General features: G+C 33.5%; 1 protein-coding gene across 5 annotated transcripts in view; it reads right to left on the bottom strand.

Annotated features, from left to right (window-relative positions):
* LOC132696523 (inactive dipeptidyl peptidase 10) overlaps positions 1 to 27,045 on the bottom strand; it is a 227,673-nt gene that overhangs the window by 18,619 nt on the left and 182,009 nt on the right. For 4 of the 5 annotated variants that reach the window (XM_060661422.1, XM_060661395.1, XM_060661404.1 and 1 more), the window contains exons 12-16: positions 17,226 to 17,429; positions 10,393 to 10,523; positions 6,531 to 6,657; positions 6,308 to 6,465; positions 3,334 to 3,545 (exon numbers count right to left, since the gene is read on the bottom strand). In XM_060661422.1, the coding sequence (XP_060517405.1) occupies positions 3,334 to 3,545; positions 6,308 to 6,465; positions 6,531 to 6,657; positions 10,393 to 10,523; positions 17,226 to 17,429 (832 nt within the window). Of the gene's footprint in view, positions 1 to 3,333; positions 3,546 to 6,307; positions 6,489 to 6,530; positions 6,658 to 10,392; positions 10,524 to 17,225; positions 17,430 to 27,045 lie in introns of those variants that run through there. The other variant, XM_060661430.1, reaches the window with a different exon arrangement.

Raw genomic sequence — 27,045 nt, 5'->3', positions numbered from 1 at the left:
ACCGTTTTTCAGTGAACAAAGGATTAAAACAGGGCTGTAGCATGTCCCCTACTCTATTCAAAATATGTATTCAGGAAGCCCTAGGAGAGTGGAGGGCAAAATTGCAAATATGGGGGTAGATTTAGATGAAAAATATTTGACGAGCCTCTTTTTTGCAGACGATCAAGTGATTATAGCTTGTGATGAAGACGACGCAGGTTACATACTCAGAAAACTGAAAGAACACATGAGAATTGGGGATTGAATATTAATATGCAGAAGACTGAATATATGAAAGTAGGGGGAAAACACGAAGATGAACTATATATTAGAAACTATATATTAGAAAAATAAAAAGAGCTACAAATTATAAGCACTAAGCAAGGTAGTTCAAAAACAGACATTCAAAACAGATCTCAGCAGGGAAGAAAAGCAACTCAAGCGCTTAATTCGTTCTTGTGGTCCGACGATATTAAACCATGTACGAAAATTAGAATATATGAAGCAGTGGTGGAACCCATCTTATCATACGGCGCAAAATGCTGGCAAATGACGAAGAACGACAAGAAAGTTATCGACACAGTAGAACTGGATTTCTTGAGAAGAGCATGCCAAGTGTCGGGAGCAGAACACGTCAGGAATGAAGAAATACGAAGAAGAACAGGGAGAATACATACCAGCACTGACCGAATAGAAACTAGACAACTTATGTGGTATGGGCACGTACAGAGAAAATGGAGGAATAAAGATAAATGGCGGTCGAAATGTGCGATGCGGCAGAAGCTGTAGGAACCCCACTGGGCACTGCAATTATGAAATTCTAGCTCTATGCGTGGGAACAAGAGATATTTTCTAATCTAATATAAATATCGCCTTTTATACTTCTATTATATCTTCTAATAAAACTGAATTACTGCATTTTCCCACGTTTTATCATTGTATATGAATGACCAACTATATTACCGTTGTTTATTATGTTGTACCATATTTTACCTTAACTAATGTAGCTTAATATACAATGGGTTCGTTATATAAGGTTGAAATAATTATATTACAGGTAGAATATAATTCTTCGTCTTTTAGTTTGTATTCGCAGGTTTCACAATTGAATAAATCACGGTTTGATCATTGTTCAGTTTGATGGAGTAATAATAAAATTGCTTTCGAAAAATCGTCACTGGGCGGGGCAAGTTCGTAGCGCCTAGCGCAAAGGAGCTTTTTATTATAAAAAGAAAGAACTTCGAGATTTCGTATGGTAAAGGGACTCATTGTTTTTCTGTCGTGCTCCTGCAGAACACTATGGAACCTTCGCAAAATGGATGTAATTTAATTGTGCATTGTCCTTCACATTTCGTCGAACTTCAAAGTTACAGCAAACATCGGTAAATATCAAAATTTGCACATCTAATAGCGTTGTCGAATGATATTTTTTTCAAATATCTCGCGCCCCGTATAATTGACGAAATCTGAAACTCTCTCACGACACGTTTTACGATACTGTTCAAATCAAATTATCCCACCGAAATTTTTAGGATATTTTAGTTTTTTTGCCCATAAACGACATACCCTGGATATGATACAATCATTGTTTGAAGTAGATGTTATAGTCCTGGATTTTCCACGCTTCCTGCTTCAAGCATTTTTTGAAAATAGTAAATGGTTTTCGAGAAAATAAGTTTTTTCTGAAACCATGCAGTGCGTCGCAATAATCAATGACGTCATCGCGTCTTGACAGTGCCCGAAATAAAGATTTCAATATGGATTTTTTCAAACATCCCGAACAGCGTATCTGATAGACGAAAATTGCAAATACAAAAATTGTAGGTCTTGATGCGGCCTATGACACCGTTTGAACCAATTTGCCATATATTTTACGCTTTTCGATTTGCGGCTAATAATTAACTCCGCAAAAAAACAATTTTATAGGTCTTTTACCTTTTTGCCTATAATTTGAAAACCCTGCCTGAAAAAATGCCTGAAATAAGCATTTTTGCACTGGATCTTCTGTGTCTGCCGGTTAAAGAATTTTGCCCATCGGATGAACGATTATGGAGAAAAACATATTTTTCTGGAAGCTAAAATGTCCAAAAAAAAAAATTCTAATATATTTAAAAAATACTTCGTAATATTTGATTGTGCCCAATTTCTGCTGTTTAAATGTGGACCCGGACTTTTACTTCTCTGCTAAATTTGAAGTTGATATCTGCAAATTTAGGACACCTAACACATTTCTCATTTAGCACGGAATATCGGGAACACTCTGTACAGTAGGTGAAAACCTTAAATACAAAAGTATTTGCCATCTATGCGGGCTATATCATAATATAAAAGAAAGTGAGATCTGAATCATAGTCTTTCAGTTATAACCAATTTTCAATGATAGAGGGACCCATTTTTCAGTTTGTTTGAATTTCCGGCGCACCTTGTATATCTTTGAAAAATTGTCACGAATAAAAGTATATAGAGCTGTATCTTCTGCTTCTTCTGGTTCAAGAATTTTTTTGGTCTCGTAAACAGTTTTTGAAAAATAGTGTTTTTTATTGACCATTGACCATTCCCGATCCCCCGGACCCCCCCATTTTCAATAGGTTCTGTCATGGGACAAAGCTGCATATATGTGCCAAATATGAAGTCGATTGCTTCAAATTTCGGACACTTATCGTGTTTCATATCAAGGTCCATACAACAGTGGAAAATCGCGAAAAAAAGATAGATACCGGCGTCGGATCAGGGCCATTTCTTACAAGGTTATGTGCCTCGTGGAGGATTAAAAAGGAGGCAAATCTCAATTTTGTGGCTGCAACGGTTCGAAAGTTATTTGGCAAAAACCAAAAGACGAGAACGGAGAACGGAGAACAGACAAACAGAGGATGATCATTTCTGTACCAACGGCGAACGCGTAGGGCTTACCGTTAGCGATATATAAAATTTTTATACGAGAGCACATACTTTCGAAAAATTCGATTTCATCGATTTTCGAAAGTAACAAGAACTGGCGAAACAACGAAGTCCGAAATGAGGAACGAACACACCCGAACATTCACGTGCCATTCAAAAGGGTCTTAGAACCGGCACTGCCATACTACAAACAATAAAGTGCTTTATAAAAATAATAATTATTATTATTCCTAGTGCTTATTTGAGGAGTTCCTTTTTTTTGGGAAATTGTTGTAGTTATTTTTATATATTATTTCATTTAATCGGACTTAATACATTAATTTCCATTAAATGTTTCAACGGAAGGATTAAATTATTGCAGCGGCAGCCGTTAAGACTACCTGCGATCATTAGTCGTTCAAGTTTCATCCATCAGACGCCTAAACCAGTTGAATCCGTTCGGGATATAATACTCACCTGCTGTCTGAACAGAGTGTCTGCCTCAGACAACGCTTTAACGAGGGCCATCGTTTGCTGCAGATGCACGTTATCGTCTGCAGAGCCGTGGATTAAATAGAACATCTTGTCCTTGAGCTGATCCGCTTTTTTGCTAACGTCCGCTTCCTCGTAGCCCTTGTAATTGTCGGTCACGTTCGGTAAACCCATGTACCGTTCCGTGTAAGCCGAATCTAGATACATGGAACGGCAATAATTAGATTTGATGAGTAGTACGGGTTAGAAATGAATCTCGAAAGTTGCGGAAGGAGATTTCGTGGCAAGGTAATGATAATGACATTTGCAGTCATTTTTTAGGTAATTTGAGCTGTTAAAGTTCGCCGAATGATATACCGTTCCTACAACCTTTTTGGTAGTTAGTTCGAAATGAGTTTAAGACCCGCCTGTTGTAAAACGGAAGGGATCATTCTTTTCAGCACGTGTACCACAAGCCAGGGCCGTATTTAAGATGTTAGCCGGCAAGAACTGTGCTGTGCGGACTGTTGTATCTAAGAGTTTGGAAACTTTCTTTGATTAAACTGTTATATTAATTCATATTGGTGTGCTATGATCTATGATCTTCTGTGTTAAAAACACATTAGAAAGCTTGAACTGATTTCCAATTTAAGGATCTACCTGTTTGTCCAATATAAATTGTAGGACAAGATCCGCATTTCAACCTGCAAACACCTGGTTTTTGAGATTTATAACATTTCGTTTTATTGTTTTTTAAAAATTTTCCTATTGTGTTGTTAGTTCTGAAAGCTATTTTTAAATCACAAATGTTTTGAAACTTTTTCACTGGGTTTTCCTATGTATGTAATTGTTTTAAATTGTTCGTGTTCTGTATTAGGTCTCGGATAAATAGAATTTACTATTGTCTAGATTTGTTTTTTATTTCTAGTTTTAGCGATAATGGAAGCATTGTAGCTGTTGTTCAGTGCCATTTGTTTAATGATATTAAGTTCTTTGTTGTAATTTTCTGTTGAGAGTGGCGTATTAAGAAGTCTGTGTATAAATGAGTGAAATGCAGCCATTTTGTGTGTATAAGGGTGATTTGAGCTGTTATGTATGACCGTGTAAGTGTGGTAAATGGAAAAATCTAATTTGTTTTGTGTTTTCGTAATAGTTATGTCTGAAAAATTAATAGAGTTATCCTGTTCAATCTCGATAGTGAATTTTATACGATTATGTAATGAGTTAATGTAATTTAAAAAAGAATTTAATTGTCTGTCCGTTCCAAAAAAACAAGCAAAGACATCATCCACGTATCTATAACTCCATAGAAAACTTTTACTTAAAGGCTGTTCTAGTATGATATTTTACAAATTATCTATAAAAATCTCGGCTAACAGACGACTAAGTGGGTTTCCCATAATCAAACCTTCGTTAGAAATGTAAATCGGTCCATTGAATTTTGGTCTGAAGATACTATTAAGCAATCTAACAAATCTTGTTCCACCAATGGTTTAACCTGTTTCCGAGTGAGAGTTAAATCCACTAAATCAAAAGGCAATAGTGTTGCGCTGGAAGGGATTTTGATATCTTTAATTTTATTGATTAATTCAAAAGATTTTTTTATTGCAAATTTTGGTTTAAAATCTGTATGGAACTTTAAAATATTTACTAATTTTGTTAAGCGTTTGACTGCTGGAGCTGTTACATAAGACTCGACTGGTTTAATGGGCATATCTTGTTTATGCAATTTAACTAAAGATTATAATTTCGGCGGTTGTGGATTCAAAATTCTTAAAAAATACTTGTCTATGTCACTAAATAGTGTGGAGTTAGTGAATACTTCCTTGACTTGTCTTTGATATAACTCGGTAGGATCGTGTTTGATACATTGGAAAAGTTCTGGTTTAAGAAAATAATTGGTTTTTAGAAAATATTCGGGGAGATCGATAGCTATGACTGTTTTCCCTTTATCTGCACGTGGATCTTATCCTAAAATTTATATTGAACAAACAAGTAGATCCTTCAAGAAACGCATTAACGAACATAAAAGAGCGTTTAAAAACAATAGTCTAGATTCTAATCTTGCTACACACTTAAAGACATATTTTTGACGATCATTTTGATATTTTACATCCAGCCACAAAAAGTAGAAAATTAAATTTATTGGAAGCAATGGAGATTAACAAAATGAGACATTCAAATGTATTGCTTAAGGATCAATTATATTTAAATACCTCTCCATTATTAAACTTAAATTCTCACAACAACATTAATCAAGGTTTTATTGTCATTTTTCGGTATTTATAGTAGCAGGTAGTTTGGAAATATTTTGCGTGCGTTCGTACGAAGAATTGGTTTTTAATGCAAAACCATCAATGAGAGACAACTTTTGATGGAATCAAGAAGAATTTCGGAGTGGGGGACAAGATACTTGAGAGAAATCGAAGAAATTCCAGTTTGATTAGTAAGCTTAGTAAGTCCTACGTCGAAACTAACCAGACAATCCCTTTCATTTAATGCAATGGTGTTGATTTGTACGACGAAGTGAAAGGAATTGCTTATGAAATTATCAGTTTTACCTGTAAAGGGTTTCAACATAGAGGCTAGATAGTTTGCTGGAGAATCTTGATTTGTGAATCTTACCAATATAGTATAATATTTGAGTAGATGCAGAGCAGAATGCGAGTCAGTTTTAGTTAATCTCTGAAAAAACCAACAGGATGATTGGTGAAACGTTACAAAGTTCGATTCAACACCAACGGACGCAGGAGGAATCTAGAAGATTTGTAAGTAGTACTACAGTAACCTTATTTTTAATAGTTCTCGTATGTCGAAAATTCATTGTTCCTCTCGGGAATTATTTTCTCCCACCTTACATGGTTATCGTAGAAACCATTCATAGTTTCGTAAGTAGTAGTAAGTATAGTAAGGTAATTCTACGAGAGAATTACGCGTCCTCTGTGGTTAGTCCTAAAACAATGCAAAATAATACCCTTACCGTACAGTCTCCAATTTGTCACGGGCGCCACTGCGATGGCACATTGGAAAACGCTTTTCGGACTGGCAAGCGCTAACGCAGCTACGAAGCCGCCGTAGCTCCATCCCCACACTGCTACGCGTCTCCTGTCGATAAAATGCTGCGTGTCCCTCAAGTATCTGAAAGCGAACGCAGTTCCGATCTGTTCAAATTCAGTAATCAACCGGACCGGGATCAAACTTACTCGGTAACTTCGAGTTGGTCCGCCACCTCTACCGATCCCAGCTTGTAATAGACTTTGTGAAGTAATTGATGACCTTGCCCGCCCGAACCACGTCCGTCGATCTGGGCAATAATTATGTCCCTGTTCCCTGAAATTTGTCACACAACAAGCGAAAATTAATAGAAGTAAGTGCCTGTCGATTGATGTTTTTTAGATCCGCCGGGTAAGATTAACGTCCTCGGGGAATGCTGTTTGCTTCGGAGATCTTTTATTCACGTTCGTTTTTCTACTTCATTATTATTAGAATACACCACAATTATGTTATAGCGATTTTTAATGAATATACGGGGTGTTTCAAGGTTGATGGTACCTCAACCGTTTACTGCGAACTGTACCGTGCGTTCAATTTGTCATGATTACATTTTAATTGTTTTCAGAGATATCAAGGTAAACAAAAAAGCAAAATGTAGGGTTAGTAGCCAACAAAACAGTATCAATTTTCAGACATGTAATCCTACATCAAATGTTTTTTAAGTGGAACACCCTGTATATTAAATATGTCTTTAATAGAATATTTTATTCCATATTACAATGACGTAACACGCTTTATATTTTATGGACTGATAAAAGTTCGGGGGTACCAATCAGTTAATGTATGGTGTGGTGCCATAGATGGGTATATTTTGCGTCCGATATTTATAGATCAAAATTTAACTGGAAATCATTATTTGCAACTGTTAGAGCACCAAATAGAGCAATATATAGAAGGTTTACCCTTCAATTTATCAGCGCTGATTATATGGCAGCAAGACAGTGGTCCCTCCTCACAATGTTGTGCAAGTTGAAAATTTTCTTAACATGGAAAAACCCAGGAGTTGGTTGAGGGAACTGCGAAACTATGGATGACTTTAATGGATTGTTTCTTTTAGGGGCACATAAAAAAATACGTGCACAGAACTCCTTGCAATAATGTCGTCGAACTTCGGCAAAGGATTTCAGAGGCAATCATCAGAGATAATCCGGAAACGTTATTAAATGCAAGACATTTATTAGAATTAGAGTGTATGAGAAAAGTGTTCAGGAAAATGGTGGTCACATACAGCAGTGTTTAGAATAGTTACAGAATTTTTTTTTGGTGCGTCTTGTCATTTTAATTTAATTTGTAATTAAATATTGTTGTTGCAGTCTGTCGTGGCGCACTTTGAAATTATAAAATTGTAATAAGAATAAGATATTCTATTCAACACATATATAATATACAGGGTGTTCCATTAAAAACATATGATGTAGGCCTATGTGCCAGAAAATTGATAGTGGTTTATTTTATACGTCATTTGGAAAAAAGTTTGGCTACTAACCCTACATTTTGTTCTTTTGTTTACCTTGATATCTCTAAAAACAAAAAAGTTACAGCCAATGAAATTGTTATCAATATAAATTCAACGTACGATACATTGGTTTGTCGCCGCTTCTTCGAAATGGTAATCAACTATGGAATTTTAAATGGGACACTATGTGGATTATTGGATTTTCCGATCCGCTAATACTTTGTGATTATTTTTGAATAATAGGTTCATATACCTGTCTTCAGCGGTTTTCGAGAAAATAATGGTTTTTTTCATTTTTCCACCCAAAACATAGCATCAATTAAATTTTTATTATTGCGATACTGGTGCCAGTAGGACGTTAAAATTTTCGAGACAGCTCCCGAACAGAATTTCTTAATATCGAAATTAGTTTTACATTATGCAAGGGGGGGTAAATTTTGACAGCTGTCAATTTAGCCGTTTTTTGGAGAATTCTTCAAAATCAATTAACCGAGTGTAAATCTGAAGTTGGCTATCAAATATACTAAGTTTTCTCTAAAGCTTTCCCCATTCAACATTTGCTGTAAGTATAATAGGTGCCGAGATCCCTGTATAGAGAAACGAATCTGAAATATGTTACTTTAAATGCCCGAATTATTTTTATTATAGTGACAATATTGACAAATTATGGATGTCGCCATATTTTGTTTGTCAAATCTTAACCTAAAATTTTTGTTGGTGTTGTAGTCTGTGGTATCGTTAAAATTTGTTATTATTGGAATATCCTTATAATGGCTGATAAAAAGAGTTTTCATAAAAAATGAATAGCATAATTCCGGAAATTTAATAAAAGAAGCTAAGCAAGTAAAACCTAAAAAAACCAATACACTACAGGAGACTAAAACGATTTGATGTGATAAATGTTTAAGGTGAAGAAAAACTTATCGTGTCAGTGAGTCCAGGATGTCAAGATATACTTTGCTAGACGCAGAATGCAAAGGAAAATAAAAACAACATGTTGACTTTTTTGTCGTCGATCACTTTCAAAATTTTGCAATGTGCACTGAGAAGTAGTCTTAAGTCATTCTGTCAGGAAATATATGATCTTTCCTTCTAATTTCATGCAGTGAATCCACAAACACGGTAATTTTCGATATTTTGTTTGACATTATTGGAAAAATTATTGGAGGTTTTTTTATTTGATAAATTACTTTACAATATAGTCAGTTTAATGGTGTAATTCCTGTAATTTAAATTCTGCACGATATATATATATATATATATATATATATATATATATATATATATATATATATATATATATATATATATATATATATATATATATATATATATATATATATATATACTATTTTTTTCATACTTAGAGGTCCCAAGAAACTTATCAGTTACATTGGTCATTGCGTTTTGCATAATATTCTTTTATGTCGCCCAACAAAAAACCTTATTTTATCTTGGCATCAGATTTGGCTTGAAATGTCTCGAACTAATATTGGAAACACTGTCCATTATTGTCTAGCGCTTTAACAAACTGCTTCATCGAGCCAAGTTTGATATGAAGAGGAGGCCGTAAAACTTTTTTGGGGTCAGCTAAGTTATCTTTTAATTCATTTTTGCAGCCAGGTGTAAGGCTTGTTCTAGAGAGCCATTCGATTTGAGTTCAATGTCTATCTCTTGCTCGACTATCCCACTCACAAATAGAGCGTGGAAATTTTGTATAATCCTCCTGTTATCTCAGGAACATGCGCAGCACTTTATGGCCACCACAAAGCATCCACTGATGTTCTTGGTAGAGTTTATTTTCCTAGTTTTCATACGCTTTTTTTAAATGTACCGAATGTGCAATGGGTATGAGTCAATAAACGGGCGCCATTCTTCTTTTATTTTTGAAACTAGGGCAGGAATATTGCTGGAATACACTAGCGGTAGTTCCTTAAATCATTTTATTCGGTGTTTTATGGTGTGAAAACTGAGTCATCTGGGTCGGGATTAGATTTCTCTGATTCTGACGATATGGCGTTTTCTAGTTCTTCTGGGACGGTAGATATCGGTACATCTGCTCCATGAGGAACTGGTCGATTAGCAGAGTCAAGCTTCATTTTAAAATCATGTCATAGGTATGTTTATTAATAAAATGATGTTTTTAATCTATAGAGCACTATAAAAAAAATGAAGTGTTTGAGCAAAAACATGGCGTTTTTCGGAAAAAGGGCCCCAAAAATATATAGAAATAAGCAAACAGCTTTCATACATCAAAATCACTATAGACCTGTGTTGTCAGTCACAGGCATAAAGTTTTTATTGACGTATTTTTGAAAATAAACTATTAAATTTAATATTAATTATTATTAACATTTAATTCAGTATGGAAAAACACCCCTAAAATTCAATTCACTTATATTTTGTCTTGGTTTTCGGGTCAATTTCAATTTGATTTGTTTTTTTGTAATTATTTTTGAAACTGGAACGTTAACTTCAAATAAAAACGTAAGTGTCATTTAGGACGTTAAACGAGCTGGCGATAAAATAAAAAAAAAACGTTTTAAATTACAAACCTGCCAGATACGTGTTCCAATCGATCCTCCATCGTTCGGTAACTAATTGGCTTCCTGGACCGCCGTATACCTGAACTACGAGGGGATACCTCGTTATTTCATCTTCCCTTAATCCAGGCGGCAGATGCAACCTTCAGCAGAAAAAATAAACGTTCTCAGCAATTATTATTTACCAAACGGTCTCAGATTTTCCTATTCTCAAAAAGCTGGGTCAAAGCATTCGTTTCCAGTCGCGTATGCCGTCGGTAGTAAGTTTCAACATAATACGAGGACTAAAGTCTGTTCATAGATATTATTATATATAGATAGATAGACTATAGACTATATATAGACTATATATAGATATAGACTAACCGATACGAATTAAGGAAAGACCTGGGCAAACTGTAAGAATGAAATATGGCCGAACAGGTCCGTACTTTGCTTAGAATTTATTTATTTAGGGTTTTGTTAGGAAAGATACTAAACAATATTTATTTATGTATGTATTTTTTTTAAATCTAAAATAAAATTACAAATTATTTATATTACCTACTTAAATTACTTAAAATTATTCACATAATATATCAGTATCACTATCGCTATCGTCGCCTGTTCTAATTATTATTTGTTCTATATTATTTTATTATTTAACAATGGGATTAAATATAGAGTGGTAAGGCCTTAAAACTGTATGCCCTAGATTTTTTGAATAATTATCACAGACGTTTTCCTTTTGTAGGTTCAAGCTTTGTAAAACCTCATTTAATTGCTTTTTGGTATAATCTTCGTGAAAATAAATGTCGTTATTGTACATGTAGTTTTGGATTGTTGCTTTTGTGTCACATGAGGAAGGGGTTTTAGTCAACTGTCTACTGTGATAACTTGCATTGACCATTACAATGATGCTATTAGGAGAAATGTTTGGAACAAGTTTGTTTTTAAAGCAACTTTCAAATAAATCGTGTCTTCATGGTAATCCACAGAAGAATCTTTAATATTTTTCGCAGACAGAGAAAGTCCATTTGGAATCCAACCACCTTTAGAGCCAGCATGCAAAATAATTATTCTTTTACCTCTTTTTGATGGCGCGTTTGTTTTACACTTATCAGTTAAGTCAGCCCAATCCTTCCGGGGTATCATAAGTGTCGAACCAGGTTTCATCCAAGTAAATAATTGGCGTTTGTTGTTCTCTGTAATTCCTAATTTTTTCTAGATATTCCAGTCGCCATTTCTGAATTCTAAAAGATTCCATTAAAACTTACCTCTTGTTAATTGTTAAGGTAGTTCTGCTTTCATCTTTTTCAAGCCTCCTAATTTGGATACCTAATTTAGGCACGCTTTGCTCCTCATATAATTGGTAAATTTTAGGCCGTATTATATCTTGATCACTTTCATCTACACTCGAGAAAATGTCAGCATCGCTTCTTTTTTTCCTCGCTGAAATGGGATTATTGACAATTTTCCATACAGTTGATGTTGAAATTTTCGTCAATGTGGCCGTTTTATTACATACGAAATAAGAATGATTACTAATAAACTTAAACTAAGCAGTATACCAAACCAAAGAATATTAAACACAGGTAAGTATAAAATCATTTTATATTACGGACTACAATTTTACATGAATTTAAATTCCGAAACTTTAGGTAATAATCTTGTTGCATTGTATGGTAATGACCACCCTTAGATAATTCAAAAGCTATTCGTCACTTTCTTATATCTATGAACAGACTTTACCTCTTATATTTCTGGATTTGTAATAAAAAAACTATAAACTAACAACAAATACGATTTTATTGTTTCTTAAAATATTCACCCCAATCATCAATATACTTTTGCATTCGATAAAACAAATCATCAAAGCACTTTTCCGACATCGAGTCGGGCACGTCTGAAACATGCTTTTTAAACGCATCAATCGTTTCTTCTGGTGTCAAAAATCGTTGCCCACGTAATTTACTCTCAATGTAGGGGAATAAAAAAAGTCATTAGGTGCTAAATCAAGACTATATGGTGGATGGCTCATAAAATCAACGTTTTTAATGCTCAAAAATTTCTTTGTTTGCACGGATCGGTGAGAGCTAGCATTGTCGTCGTGGAGAGTGATTCGTCTTCGCCGGTTGCCGAACAAATTTTTCTAGCCGCCAAATGTTCATGCAAATTTGTATGTATGCTGGTCCCACTAATGCCCAAAGATACCTGAATCTCATGGTAAATCACATGACGATCCTGTAAAATCAGTTTCCGCACTGCATCAATGTTTTCTTGGACAACGGATTTTGGACGACCTTCACGAAATTCATCCTTAAGGAAACTACGACCACGACTGAAGTACGAAAACCAGCAATAAACAGTAGTTCTAGATGGTGTTTTAACTCCAAAAGTCGAATTAAGTTCATCGATGCAATGTTGTTGAGTTAGTCTAAAGTTGTAAAATATTATTGTACGAAACTGCTCCCTGTTAAGTTCTATTTTTAACCGTCACAATTTCGTTAATTTATCACAAAACAACAAACAACACTCTCTCGCCAAAACCAAACTGAGTAAACCTAACCTCAAAATGTCAAACTTCCCTATAAAAACGTTAGTCGCCAGATGGCAGAACTAGTTTAAGAAAATCCCGAAATATAAAAGGCACCTCTCGTAATATTTATTTAAATGACGAACGGACGGAAAATTGCTATTTGGAAAAGATTGCTTTAATTTAAATATAAATCGGAAAAACCAACGTTTGCGATTTTACCAAACATAACATGTACAATTTTGGGTACTCTGTTATTTTTATACATAGAAAGTTGCGGTTTTTGGTGGAACTGGCGTTATTAACAAAATTTTCATTGCCGTTTTAGTTTTTAGAATACAAAGCTGACTTGAAAATACTGCAATTTCAGATTCCTCTCGTATTTTAGCTATAAGATATCTAATCTATCTATCAATCTATCGAATTGGTATACAGGGCCAGGTCAAAAGGTATCGGGTCCTACTTTATTTTTTATAACAACAGCTCTGTATATTTACCCGCCATATAAATTGTGTTTTTTACCTTTTCAAACATATATTTAATGCATAATTAATAGTAGGCTATGGTTATTGTTTATGACCACAAACAAAAACAAATATAAAATATTCTCAGAGATAAAAAGCGATAAATTGTAGCTAAACAACTAATATCTTTGAAATTTAATTATTGTCCCTTAAATGGTGTGGATTCTGATAGAAATCTTGGAATCATTTCAGAAACGCAGCTAAGGTTTCGCGAACATGTTATGAAATTATTTCAAAATGCATCTATTAACTTAAAACTTTTTCTCAATACAAATTTACAACGCGATTAGTGCGAAAGCTTAGTGTTAAAATTTTAATTATTGCTGTCTTATTTACGACCCGTGTCTGGATTTAGAATAGCTGTTATAGGCTTGCTTGCTTCGTAGATATGATCGTGTGTCTGACAAAACAAAAGAATTGGGCTGGTTGGAAATGGAAGGCAAATTCAATATAAGAAATGATAGTGTGTTTTCAATTCCTAAATATCATACTTCATTGTTTAGGAGAATCTATGTCTATAATCTAAAATTTTAAAAATATTTTAGTAAACAGTACACTAAAACAATAACCTCAACCTTCTGGGTAAAAATATGAATCGAGTAATTATTTTTTTCCCACTATTCTCGATCCTGTGTACTTCTTTTCCTCTCGCTTCTAGTGGTTAAGACTTCGCCATATTGAAGCACTTTGGTCATTTACGAAATGTAATTTTGGAAAAAAGGTTACTAATAAATAGTATATTATGCAACAAGTGCGGTAAACGATATTTGACTTTATTTGGCAAGAGCGGAGCGAGTGTTTAATATACGAATGACTTAAAAAATCTACCAAACGTCTTGTATACTTCACTTTTTCTATGATCGTTAGTTTTTGTATATATTTTTGCAAAACAACACGGTTACATTCACTGACATGATTGCCAGAATTATTATTATTATTATTATTATTATTAATAATTATTATTATTATTGTTATACTTATCAATTTCTTTTAATGGAAGTACCTTCGGAAAATCTCTATTATCATTGTAAGTTTGGGCTTGTTAGATACTCTGAATGAAGCCAACGGTTTTATGAGATATTTGGTCCTTTAAAAGCAAATTTTTATTTCAGGACAGAGTGTGCCAAAAACTGACTGTCAAAGGATCTTGAAGAAGTGTAAGTATCATCCATACAAATTTTACATAGCGCAGAGCACCGGGCACTGCTAATGCTTTTTCTCAAATATTTTCAATATTCACAATACCAGGAACTAGCGTAGTGAGAATCGGCATTTAATGTTTTAAAGGGCACAAGATAGACGCTCTGCAGTTGGAGTCTCATGTTTTATTTTGGGCAGACCTATATTTTATAGAATTTTTGAATGAGGTGTGCCAGGACGTAGATATCTAAAAAACCTCTAGGAAGTTATTCCAGAACTGCTGGAGAATGTTTCATTATAATTATTTATAATATTTATATTTATAATAATTATTATAATATTTCAACGTAATTATGTTTACCTAGAGCAAGATTGTGTCCCAACAAACATAGCAAAACAAAACTGTTATTGCAAACTTACTGTTAGTATAAAACTTCAAACGATATTTCAAATTCTTCATTAGCAATATCTAACTTTCAATTAACAAACTTACGTTTATAACCACTACTGCACCACAACTTTATTTAGAACACTGGACACGTGTTTCGCCAACCAAGTTGGCATCATCGGCAGATGATATATCATGATGATGATGATAATGATCACGTGTCCAGTGTTCTAAATAAAGTTGTGGTGCAGTAGTGGTTATAAACGTAAGTTTGTTGATCTTCCACCACAGATTCCAGTCTCCCGAGTAACTTGTTTAATATTGTTAGTCATGGGGTTCTATTAAAGTAAGCATTTATTTTGGAAAATTGTCATTTATTTACTTGTTTCTAAGAGAAACTACATAATAATATATATTTTTTGGAAACTTTTAAAAAAGACAAATTTAATGGTTTATAAATATACATGCTGCCCCACTTAAAATCATAAAGTATGGTCCCATAACTTTATGACCCCGACCCTGTATACTAATTCTGAAAACTCTAAAGTTGTATAAAAAAATAAGTGAGTTACCTAGCAAAAACCACCCGTGCAGGGTGTCCCAATTTAGATGTGTGCTAATATAAAACTCCGTTGTTATTGTAGATACAAATATGCGGTGCGCACATTACTGTGACAGTTTTTTGGAACATGGAAAATAGTATAAGAAATTTTTAAAGAGCACTTGTAATTTCTCTGTTACGAGGGAAAAATGAAAATTAGGCTATTTTAAGAACTTGCCATATTTTGTATTTGTAAATTCGGACCTGCTTTTTTTTTGTAGAATGCTTCAATGTTAATTACATATTTTTTTTGTTTTAATTAACTGAACATAGTAATTTTGTTTTAGGTATTATTCAACAAAAATAAAATAATAAAAAACAAATTTATAATGAGAAAGATGTTACAATCATTTGAAACAATCAGCTACTGAAGTCCACAATGACAAGGTTACGTTAGTTTTAACTTAAAGACCTTTTATTTCGAAAACAGGACAAGGAAAAACGACATAACGTAGCAATGAGTAAAATATTTTTTTGGATGCCTACAATTGTAACAGTCTTTGTTTGATCTTCGGATATAAAATCGATGCTGTTGATATTCTTCAGAATTCTTTTATTTTTATTTTTTTCTTTAAAATTAATATTTTAAAAATTATATTTATAATGGGTGCGGAGCTTTTGTTTAGTTTTTGTTAGGATATAAAATCAATGTTGTTGATATTCTTCTGGATTTCTTTTGTTTAAGATTATGATTTATAAATTCACATATGCAATTGGCCCTCAATTTATATATGTAACAGCGTAGCGTAGCGTAGCCTTTGCCTATCTTATTTTTTTCCACATTTTTTTATATTGTCATAGATGCGGAGTCTGTGATTGGTCTTGTTTGAAAATAAAATGATATTCATGTTTATTTATCTTTTTCCTCATAGACTAAGATTTATAAATTTTTATTTCTAACCTTATTTGGGCTTCTTTGGATATAAAATCAATGCTGTTGATATTCTCCTGGGTTATGTAGGGAGACTGTGTTAATTCGTTTTTAGCTATGAAATAAATACTGCATGCATTTTTATAATACAAGATTTATAAATTTATATATGTAAGAGGCCCGGGACCTTTGTGTAGTCTTCTTTGGATATAAAATTAATGCAGTAAATATTCTTCTAAATTCTTCTTTTGTTGCTTTTATATTTAAGATTAAAATGTATAAACATGTTTATAGTAGGTGGGGGGGCTGTGTGTGGCCTTTTTTCGATGTAAAATAAAGACTAAGATTTATAAATATAATATATAATATAAATGTTTATATTATGTATATAATATTTGTAATAGGTGCGGAGCCTTGTTTAATATTCTATGGATATAAAATCAATGCTTTTGATTTTCTCGATTGTTCTTTTTTCTTTAACATTAAGATTTGTAAATTTATATTTGTAACAGGTGAGGACCCTGTGTTTGGTTTTTTCGGATATAAAATCAATACTGATCATTGTTTTTTTTTTTTTGAAAATCAACATTTATAAAGTTATGCATGTAATACGTGCGGAGCTTTGTTATTTGTTTTTTTCTTTAAGATTAAGGTTTAGCCAGACCATTAATTTTCGTTGTTGTTGTTGTCACGACAAAAATAAATCTAGTTTTATAATCCTGAGTGTGTGCAGCGGTGGGCAACGAGGTATTTTTTTCTAAAATTGTGCCCGCAGCTGTAGCGGGGAATATGAAAATAGATCATACCTGACGTGGGCGTGATATCCCCCGGAAATTTGTACGGGAAACGTCTTGATTTGCGGCACCGCCATTTTCGATATCTTCTCTCTAAGACGAGTGTTATTTTGAAGCCACATCAACAGCTTAGGTTTGGGCATCGCCGTTTTGTAAAGCGCTGCGGTCGGCACACCCGGTCCTAAGCACTCCAACACGAAGTATTGGGAATTGGAACTGAAATTAAATTTCAGTAATAATTTCGGGTCGAAAATCACTTAAAACCGTCATGGTTCAACGCTAAAATTGTTGCTAACAGTATATTTAGTACCTCATTTCGTCACAAGCAGCTTAATTTCCGGTCGATTATCGAATGGATCGCCAGTTCAGCTTTACCGGAATTGGACGCAGATTCGTTATTGCACATATGGTCTCCTCAAAGCAACAGTGAGACAAGTACGAAATTAACGTATTTAGTATTAGTATTTTATTAGGTTGGTAATGTTAATTAAACATTGTTCAATGATTTGGAATGTATCAGCTTGTAGCAATTAAGTAAATATTGTAATAAATTTTTCATTTAGCGAACAACTTACTTGCCTCGCTGTTGCACTGTCCAAGCATAAAAGTGTTTACAGGACATCAATGCAAGGCAATTTTAATTGCAAGGTATCTCAGAGCAACCAACCTTCTTTATTAAAATGTTATTTCATTTTTGTATTTCTGAGAAAATGCATTGAAGATCCTTTAAGTTTCTTAGATATGTTGAATAATTTAAAAATTTTGAAAGATCAATGAATCAGCAAATCAATCTTTTTTTTCGGTATAGGTAATTTTCCAGTTCTTTTAACAACAATGGAATACTTACGATTTCGAAATTCTAAATATTATATTTATTTCCAGTGAACTCTCAATATAGTAGAAACAAGAAAATTATTATAGAAAATGAGTATTTTATACAGGATTGGTCAAAAGTCTCGCAACAGCGAGAATTAATTTGCTTACATTGATGAAATTTTGATTTTATCCCCAAGCTACAAAACTTTCTCAATTTAAAGAAAAGGGGCATGTTTAATCCCGTTTTTGGATTGTTCTTAATATTCCAAGTATTTTTATGTAATACAGGGTATTCAAATATATGTGGAAAGCCAAACTAATATATTTTTTAAACGGAACCCCTTGTATATTATAACACTAATAGATAGATACTCTCGTTTTAATATCCTATATTTTTGACGCCATTTCTTCCACAGGCTTCCATTGTTTTATTTTTTTACGAAAATTAATATCTTTCCGACTTTATGACGAGTATAGGATAAATGACTGCATTAAGTTATAAAATTGTTAGCATAATAAAATTACAGCTGTCGGAAATGGCGTCAATAATATCAGTGTTAAAAACAGGGGATTTTTGAAGAATAAATGGCCATAAATCCGAAAACAATTGGTCTAGATCATGAAAACCCTACATTGGATCATCGAGTGTTAAAGGGACTATCTACCAATGCAATGCTGTTGTTTTAAAATATAATTTTGATCTCCCACATATTTATTAACCGCCTTGTATGTCCGAATAATTTTAAATTGTTTCTTTCAGTCTTATCTATTCCTTTTTTATTTAACAATTATTTCTAAAACAAATAATAAACGAGATATATTTTTTGCATACTATTTGGACAGCCTGTATGGCCTATACCCAAATTTAATTGCCTGAATGACAAAAAACGAAAATAATTACTGATTTAATAAATAAACTAGAACTAAAAGATGCAATTATTGACTAACCTTTGGTAAACTTGGCGAATAATCGTTTACATTTAACATTTAAAAACTGGTGGACCATGACTGCCATGATTTGAGAGACAATTTAATTTATTTTTTTTTGTATTGGTTTCGGTTAATTTGTTTGTGTGTCAAATTAAGTTTAACATAAATCAATAATTGAATTATTATTGTTTAACTGAAATATTAACGACGGTCGGTTATGGTGATAGAAAACGTTCCTATCATGAAGTGTGTGAATTATTTCTTACAGTATACTCAAACAGACCTTAACTTACGAAGTCAATTGAGACCGCATAAGGATAGGGAGATCAAAAACTTAAACGAACGATGAAGAGGTTCTAAATGTTTTATTATCGTCCACAGATAATCAACTTCAACAACACAATTAGCTGCCGGTAATAATTCTAGTCATCAGCGGCAAGAATTTTTATTTATTTATTATTAATTTTAATAACAGAGTCCATTTCTTCATAAAAACTAAAAGTAAACGCCTATATTCCAATCTCACGAGGCTAGGAGAGAAAAATAAATAAATAAATAACGTAAGCAATGTTATGTTTTGTTATGCTTGCTTGAATCTGACTGCTAAACCTACTGTCAGTAGTGAAAATGTCCAAATGCTGGTACGCATTGGTCTTTTGCGATTAATGTATTACGTGCAAAAAATAAGTATAAGCATGGCTTATATCTCCTTGAGGAATTATCTGAGGCCATTATATGGAATTTGCGGTGGAATTTCCGCATACATAATCAATAACCTCAAAGAATGAAATATGGATTGGAATAATTGATGGAAACATTGTAAGGCCTTTCTTTATTCTCTAATCATTCTTACCGGTGAAAAATATTATACCCTATTAAGGATGCAAATAATCTCCTAATTAGTTTTGCTATATTCGAACAGCAGAACTGGGTAAATCGAGGTCATTGGTAAGTGCATATTGTTTTAACAAGATGGTGGCACCTCCCCATTATACAAAAAAGGCACTATCGAGTGGCCACCTCGTTCAATAGATTTAAATCCCGTAGATGTGTACCAACCGCAAACCCAACACCTTGTCTGACTTTTAACAAAACACAAAAAATAGCGAAATGAAGTCAACTTGGGTATTCATTAAAATAAGTACCTATTTTCTTTGTTTTCAAATAGTTGTTATTGTTATTTAAGTTTATGAATTTGTTAAATCTTTAATAATGTGAACAAATTAAATTCTGCTTCACTAGTGAAATCATTAGTTATTTTCGGTTTTCGTAATTCCCGCAAAAACGGTTGAATTTGGACATGCAAGAAAAATACTTAGAATCTTAAGGGAAATCCAAAAATGGAATAAAAACATATACTTTTTAATTAAAAAAATTTCACTTATACCACCATTCGATCCAGTCTCCCCCGTATAATAAAATTCATAATGAGACCGTTGGGCGACTTTTTATTCACCCTGTATAATTAAATATACATAAGAAGAACTAACTAACAGTTTTGATCATGAACATGCTGATTGTAGTTATTTTCTCCAGTGAATTAAAGGTGACTATTTTTTTCAGATCTATATGCTTATGAACAAAAAAAGAAATTTTAGACAATTTTATTTAGCAAAGTTTGCCAATTTTTCTTCATTTTATGACTATACGGGAAGACCCGGGAACCTTTCTGTGTGTTCTGGTTTAAATTTTCATAAGTGAATTTTTATTTGCCACGCTGACCGTCGAAAGAGGAATGAAACATTTTTGACATTTTTTTATTTTTCAATTTACTGTCAACTGAATATGTCGATTTGGAAGTATAATATAACAAAAATATATTTTTTTAATTTGCTGGCGTATTTGGATAAATTAACATTTTTACTAAAATGATCATTGGCAATTGAAAGCTCGAACTTGATAAATAATAACCTCTGTAAAATTAGTTTACATAGTATTGATATTTTACATGGTTCTTTAATTGATGGATTAAAAAAGTTGAAATTTTGTTGGAAAAATGCAGTATTTATATTTATTTTTTCTGGGAAAACTAGACTTTTCCTAACCTATGAACAAAGACAAAAGTTTTAATTTTGTACCAACGGAAGCTTTCATTTCGTCAATACTAATTTGCTGTGAGTAAAAGCTAACTCATATACATTTTTGATTATAAAAGACGGTTCAGTCAGTAGCTGTTGCCAATCTTAATGAACCTTCATTAATAATAATGAACAATGCACCGTATCACTGTGGACTTGCTGGACCAATACGTACTCAAAGTTGCATCAAACAGTTTAATTAAAGAGCACGTATATACGTTATTGCAGCAACACTTTTCAGACAAACTGAAATGGATAGAAAATGGATATTTAATGCGATAGAGATGATTGGGTCAGATCGCGTAACATCTGGTACTGTGCTGCATCTGTAGACTGAAGTACTTGCTCAAGAAGATTAATAATAATTCCATTGATGAAGTATTCACAATCATTTGTTTCAGGTTTTACCCAAAAATGGAAGAACCATTGTAGGTACGCCGACCGCCTGATAATTGAGGCTTGGGAAAGGGAAAAATCGATGGTTTCATCTAATAAGCTCCCAGTTGTTATCTCGGAGGAAGATATTTTTTCCGATGATAACTAGTCTTTGTTATGCTTCTTGACATTTTGCGTTATGATTTTTCGCTGTTTTTGTTGTTGAAGCATTGGGAGTTTTTCGAAAATATACCTATCTAATTGATACGCCACTGAACCAAGTTGCCATTACCTCGTTTTAATAAAATAATAATATGTACCTAAGTACTTAGCATTTTTTGCAAATGACCCTTTTATGACAGCGTTTCTAGTGGGTTCCATCATTTATAACGCGACGAGTAACGCCCACATTGTAAAAAGCCTTGCGAAATAGAATTTTATTTTAGTTTTTAGAATTACATATCCGAAAGTATCCGCTTTAATCCAATGAATTAATTCAGATCGAAACGCAGCTGGAAATGGTAGCAATATAGCCGAGACATACGGATCATTTTTGATTACGTCACTATACGTGACGTAACTTCCAAACTGCTCTGACTGGAGTTTAGCTATAATATAGCACAATAATATTCGAAAACCCATTAAATATTACATGTGTTGTTGACATAAAATATGGAGCTTACTAATTAGAATTTTCTAGATTTTGAAATGGTTTTCAAATGAAGCATCAAACTTTGTTTCCGTTTAGCCGACTTCGTATTCCTTACTTTTTCCGAGATCCCACTAGTCCCCTTCGAATTTGGAACACTCGGTATATGTTGTTAAAAAAATGAAAAGTGCGACAATAAATGTTTGTCGAATATTATTATTATTATTATTTTTGAAAATAATACAGCAGCCGCAAACACATGCATTAAAATGGATGCTGAACTTCCTCATAATTGAAAATATTTGAAAAACTTTATAGGTTACCTGCATTAAATGCCACTCTGGTAAGTTTCATGATTTTGAAACACACATTTTTAAAATTTCTAAAATACTTTCTTAATGGGTCCCCAACAGTCCATAAACTTTTTTAAAATCAAATATTACATAATTGTAAGTCCATAAGAAAAAGCGCGCACCAATGGCGGCAAACCCAAATATTATATTACTTAAAAATATACGCATTAATGGAAAAGGGTGTAGCGAGTGTCGTTTAAATAATAAATTAACGAGTTTCGAAGTAAACGAGGGCGGGACCCTTGAAAACATTTTAACCTCTTTATAATTTAATAAAAATATATAGGGTGTCCCAAGGTAAAACAGTCAAATGTCTAACGCGCGGTTTTCACATAAGACACTTTATTTCCTATAAACATCAACTTGATTTGTTTTCGAGATCTAGGTAGTCAAAGTTTTCTTTTTTAAATCGATTATTATTAGTTACTCAAAACTTTTTCGGATTTTGATAAAATTTGACATTTTCCTAGAACATATTTAAAAATACATATATTTTAGATCTTGAAATAAGCTACTTCCTATCACAGGAAGCGTTGTCAAAAAACATTTCATTTATTTAAACTTAGTTTTATATTTTAGTAAAGATTAAATAATTTTTGTCACACTGAGAAGATAGTGTGGAATCTTATGGGCGAACATTCAGGTCCGGTCTCAAACAAATTTATTTCAACATTTTTACGTTACCTAATTTTTATGTATGGCGGATGCGACCTTAAAGAAGTATTTTTCAACGTTTCGAGCAGTGTAGATGGAAGTCTAAAATGGCTCAACATACGAGCAAAGAGTTAAAAAGCAAGGAATGTGACCAAGTCAGAAGATAGTTGGTCATTATCAGCGGTAGCTCAATATTTTAGTGTAAGCAGACCAGCCATCGTTTCCATTAATAAAAGGTGGTGACAAAAAGAAAAATTTGAACGGAAAAGGAGATCTGGCAGATAAACATATAGTTCAGTTCAAGAAGATCAGGCAAGTCGAAGAATTGAGGCATCGCATCTCAAATGTCGGAGTACGGGAAAAGAGACAGCAGTCACTCCCCAACAGAAGCAAGCAGGTCTTATTTTCGCTCTTAACTGTTAAGCGCAAGAACAGGAGTTTTTGGATAGAGCAATATTTTCCGATGACAAGATCATCCAGTCTTCCAAAAAATGTAAAATCAAAGACAAACCAACCATTTCAGTAAAAATGTATGGAGATGGATTTCATCCAGAGGACTAGCAGTGGTATGACGGAGAGGGAATACTTGGGACAGCTTTACCAGAAAACTAATTATATTTATTAACACGACAATCGTTACACAACGGATCCAAAATGCCAACATTGAAATTTTGCCATGGCCAAGTAACCGTACTGATATAAGTCCAATCGAAAACATATGGGGGATAATGATGAAAGAAATTTTTTGCTGCAAAACATCGAGGAGCTATGACAAGGTATTCAGGAAGTATGGGATGAATTGTCTCCTTTCATGACCATGAGCAGAAGACTGTGATTAATGCGGGTGGAGATTGCACAAAACATTAAAGTCCTTCCAAGTGTCTCTTCTTGCCCTGTATATCTTATATGTTACACTTCTTGCACTTACCTAAATCTAATTATTTTTAAGTTTCTTATTTATAAGTTAAAAATTATCCTTTACTTTTCAATTAAATAAAAGTCGAGTTCGTTTCGTTTAGTCGTTTTTTAATGATAAAACTTACTAGAACGACCAACGATAAACAATAACATTAAATTAATTAAATTAAGATATTGAATGCTCTTTATATGATAAGCATAATATCTTCACAAATTTACCAAATAGGATATCTCTTATTGTTTACAATAATTTCGAGGTCAAATAAATAGTTGATTAGCGCAGGAGTTTCTAGTAATAAAAATAGATATAATATTATAAGGGATGTTAAGATAATCTTGTGGCATTCTATTTTAAATATGATTTCTGGCATATGACCGCCACGCCTGGCGGATGTAGTCCAATCTGGACGTCCAATTTTTCCAACTTTTTCCAACATTTTTGGCCGTACATCGGCAATAACACGGCGAATGTTGTCTTCCAAATGGTCAAGCGTATGTGGCTTATCCGCATAGACTCTAGCGGTGTTAGATCACAAGATCTTGGAGGCCAATTCGCAGGTCCAAAACGTGAAATTAGATGGTCACCAAACGTGTCTTTCAATAAATCGATTGTAGCACGAGCTGTGTGACATGATGCGCCGTCTTGTTGAAACCACATCTCCTGGACATCATGGTTATTAAATTCAGGAATGAAAGAGTTAGTAATCACAGCTCTATACCGATCACCATTGACTGTAACGTTCTGGCCATCATCGTTTTTGAAGAAGTACGGACCAATGATTCCACCAGCCCATGAAGTGCACCAAACAGTCAGTTTTTCTGGATGTAACGATGTTTTGACATACAGTTAAGGATTAGCTTCGCTCCAAATGCGGCAGTTTTGTTTGTTGACGTAGCCATTCAACCAGAAGTGCGCTTCATCGCTAAACAAAATTCGTTTATGAAAATCGGGAACAATGGCAATCTCTTTTTGGGCCCATTCGACGAATCTACGCCTTACTTGAAGATCGTTTGGCTTCAATTCTTGCAGGAGTTGGATTTTGTAAGCACGTAAACCAAGATCCTTCCGCAAAATCTTCCATAAAGTGGATGGACATTCGGGTGTTCCTCAATTCTACGTTCTACAGCAGCGATAGCTTCTTCTGTACGCAGCGTACGGCGTTTCTGGGGATGCGAGTTATCAATAAGAGTAAACATGCTGCGAAAACGTTCCATGGTTAATTGAATTCACTGCTCTGATGGACGATTTTCTCGACGATAAAATGGACGTAGTGCGCGATACGTATTCCGCACAGAATCATTATTTTCGAAATAAAATTGCACTATTTGCAAGCGTTGTTCAGGCGTGAGTCTATTCATGATGAATTGCCAAACCAAACTGAGAATAAATCACTTGACAGCTGTTAAGTCAGTCGCCATCTTGAACAGTAATGCCAACTTAAAGGTCTGTACATCGAGAAAAAACACCCTTTATTTTATTGCAAGAGTAGTTATGACGTGCCTTAAGCAATGACAGCGCACTTCGTTAATATAGTTGGCGAAACAGCTAAACTGGATCATTGGACATCCACAAGGAAAAACATTTTTTTTCTTAAAAATATGGGTTTTAATTGTTATTATTCAAAATGTTTGCCTTTAGATTTCTCTCATATCGCACGTAAAAGCAAACATTGTTTTGTCAAAAAGGGATATGACAGGCTCATGATATGTGTACTGCTCAAAATATGACTGAGACTGGAAATGGCAATGTCGATCCAAGGACCGTCGCCAGAATGTACGTTAATAATAAATTCATCCATGGTGTATTAATATTGAACATAATTCCTCTAATTTCCTTCAGTGACATTTAGAAATCGGAGTTGTTCATTGCCACATACGGCTTTATTTGATGTCATACGATCTTGATATTATTAAGGTCATAGGTGGTAAACTTATGTTATATATATTTACCCCGTTATATTTGTCATACTCATTTCCGTATGCGTCGGCAACTTCTAGCACTTCTGATTTCAAGTAGGTGTTGCTAAAGAAAATGATTTTTCCAAGCAATCAATCCCGCAGCTGCAATTAAACTCAATTTTTAATCATTAAGAGTAAAAATCTAACATAAAAAATCACATTCGCCAGTTATTAATACCTTACTAAATTAATAAAATATACCTGCCCTTAAACACTGATCTTATACAGCTTTTATTACCTATTTTACAAATATAAAACATGTTTCTGTGGTGAAACCGTCTTAATGACTCTTGTATTATTCATATTTCGGTACAGTTACCAGAACGGGCATTATTTATATGGATGGTACTTTTGCTTATTGTAACACTTATTTGCTTAACATGGATTTTTAAATAATAATTATATTCCATTAGTGTTTGGTTTATTAATGGAGAAAACTGAAAACACTTATTAGCTGTGTCAATCAAAAAGTAGCCAATTTTGAGCTGGCGAAACACAAAAGCAACAACATTCGAACTAAAACCACAAAATGATCAGAAAGTTGTTTTTTCAAACATATTTGACAATGGACTCACTTCGCATTTGGGTAAATTGTCGCATACATACTGTTTTTCCAATTGCATATGATTTTAGAACTTCCAAAAGTTGGGCTTTTTTGTAAATGAATTCAAAAAGAATAAATATCACTTATTAACGTAAAGATGCTGGTGCTTTGCGCAGCGGAGTGCTGTGGTACCTTGCGTTATCCATGACAATAGCAATGTTATTTTTAATATTTTTTAAAAAATTGTTTTGAAACCAATTTTGAAAAAGTTCTGCACTTGTATGCTCATGATAATCCAAACTAGAAGCTTTAACATTGCAGACAAAAGCAAGCAGTTTAGGACAAATCCGTCTTATGACCCAGCGTGTATTATGGTGATGCATTTTCCTGTATTTGAAGATGCTTACCACTGGCAGTTTTGAGTGAAATCAACCTATTCTTTGGATACTGTGTCATGTTTATCGAACCATGATTCATCAAGTCTATATGTTTTAATTTATTCAAGGTAATTAAATCTCCAGGTGCGTAATCTGTGTGATTCCATTACTGCGTCCCT

Source organism: Cylas formicarius, unplaced genomic scaffold, assembly GCF_029955315.1.
Source record: "Cylas formicarius isolate icCylForm1 unplaced genomic scaffold, icCylForm1.1 PGA_scaffold_10__41_contigs__length_53128322, whole genome shotgun sequence".
In the NCBI taxonomy this organism is placed as follows: domain Eukaryota; kingdom Metazoa; phylum Arthropoda; class Insecta; order Coleoptera; family Brentidae; genus Cylas; species Cylas formicarius.
Note: the sequence above shows the minus strand (reverse complement) of the source record. Positions and strands in the feature narration are given on the sequence as shown.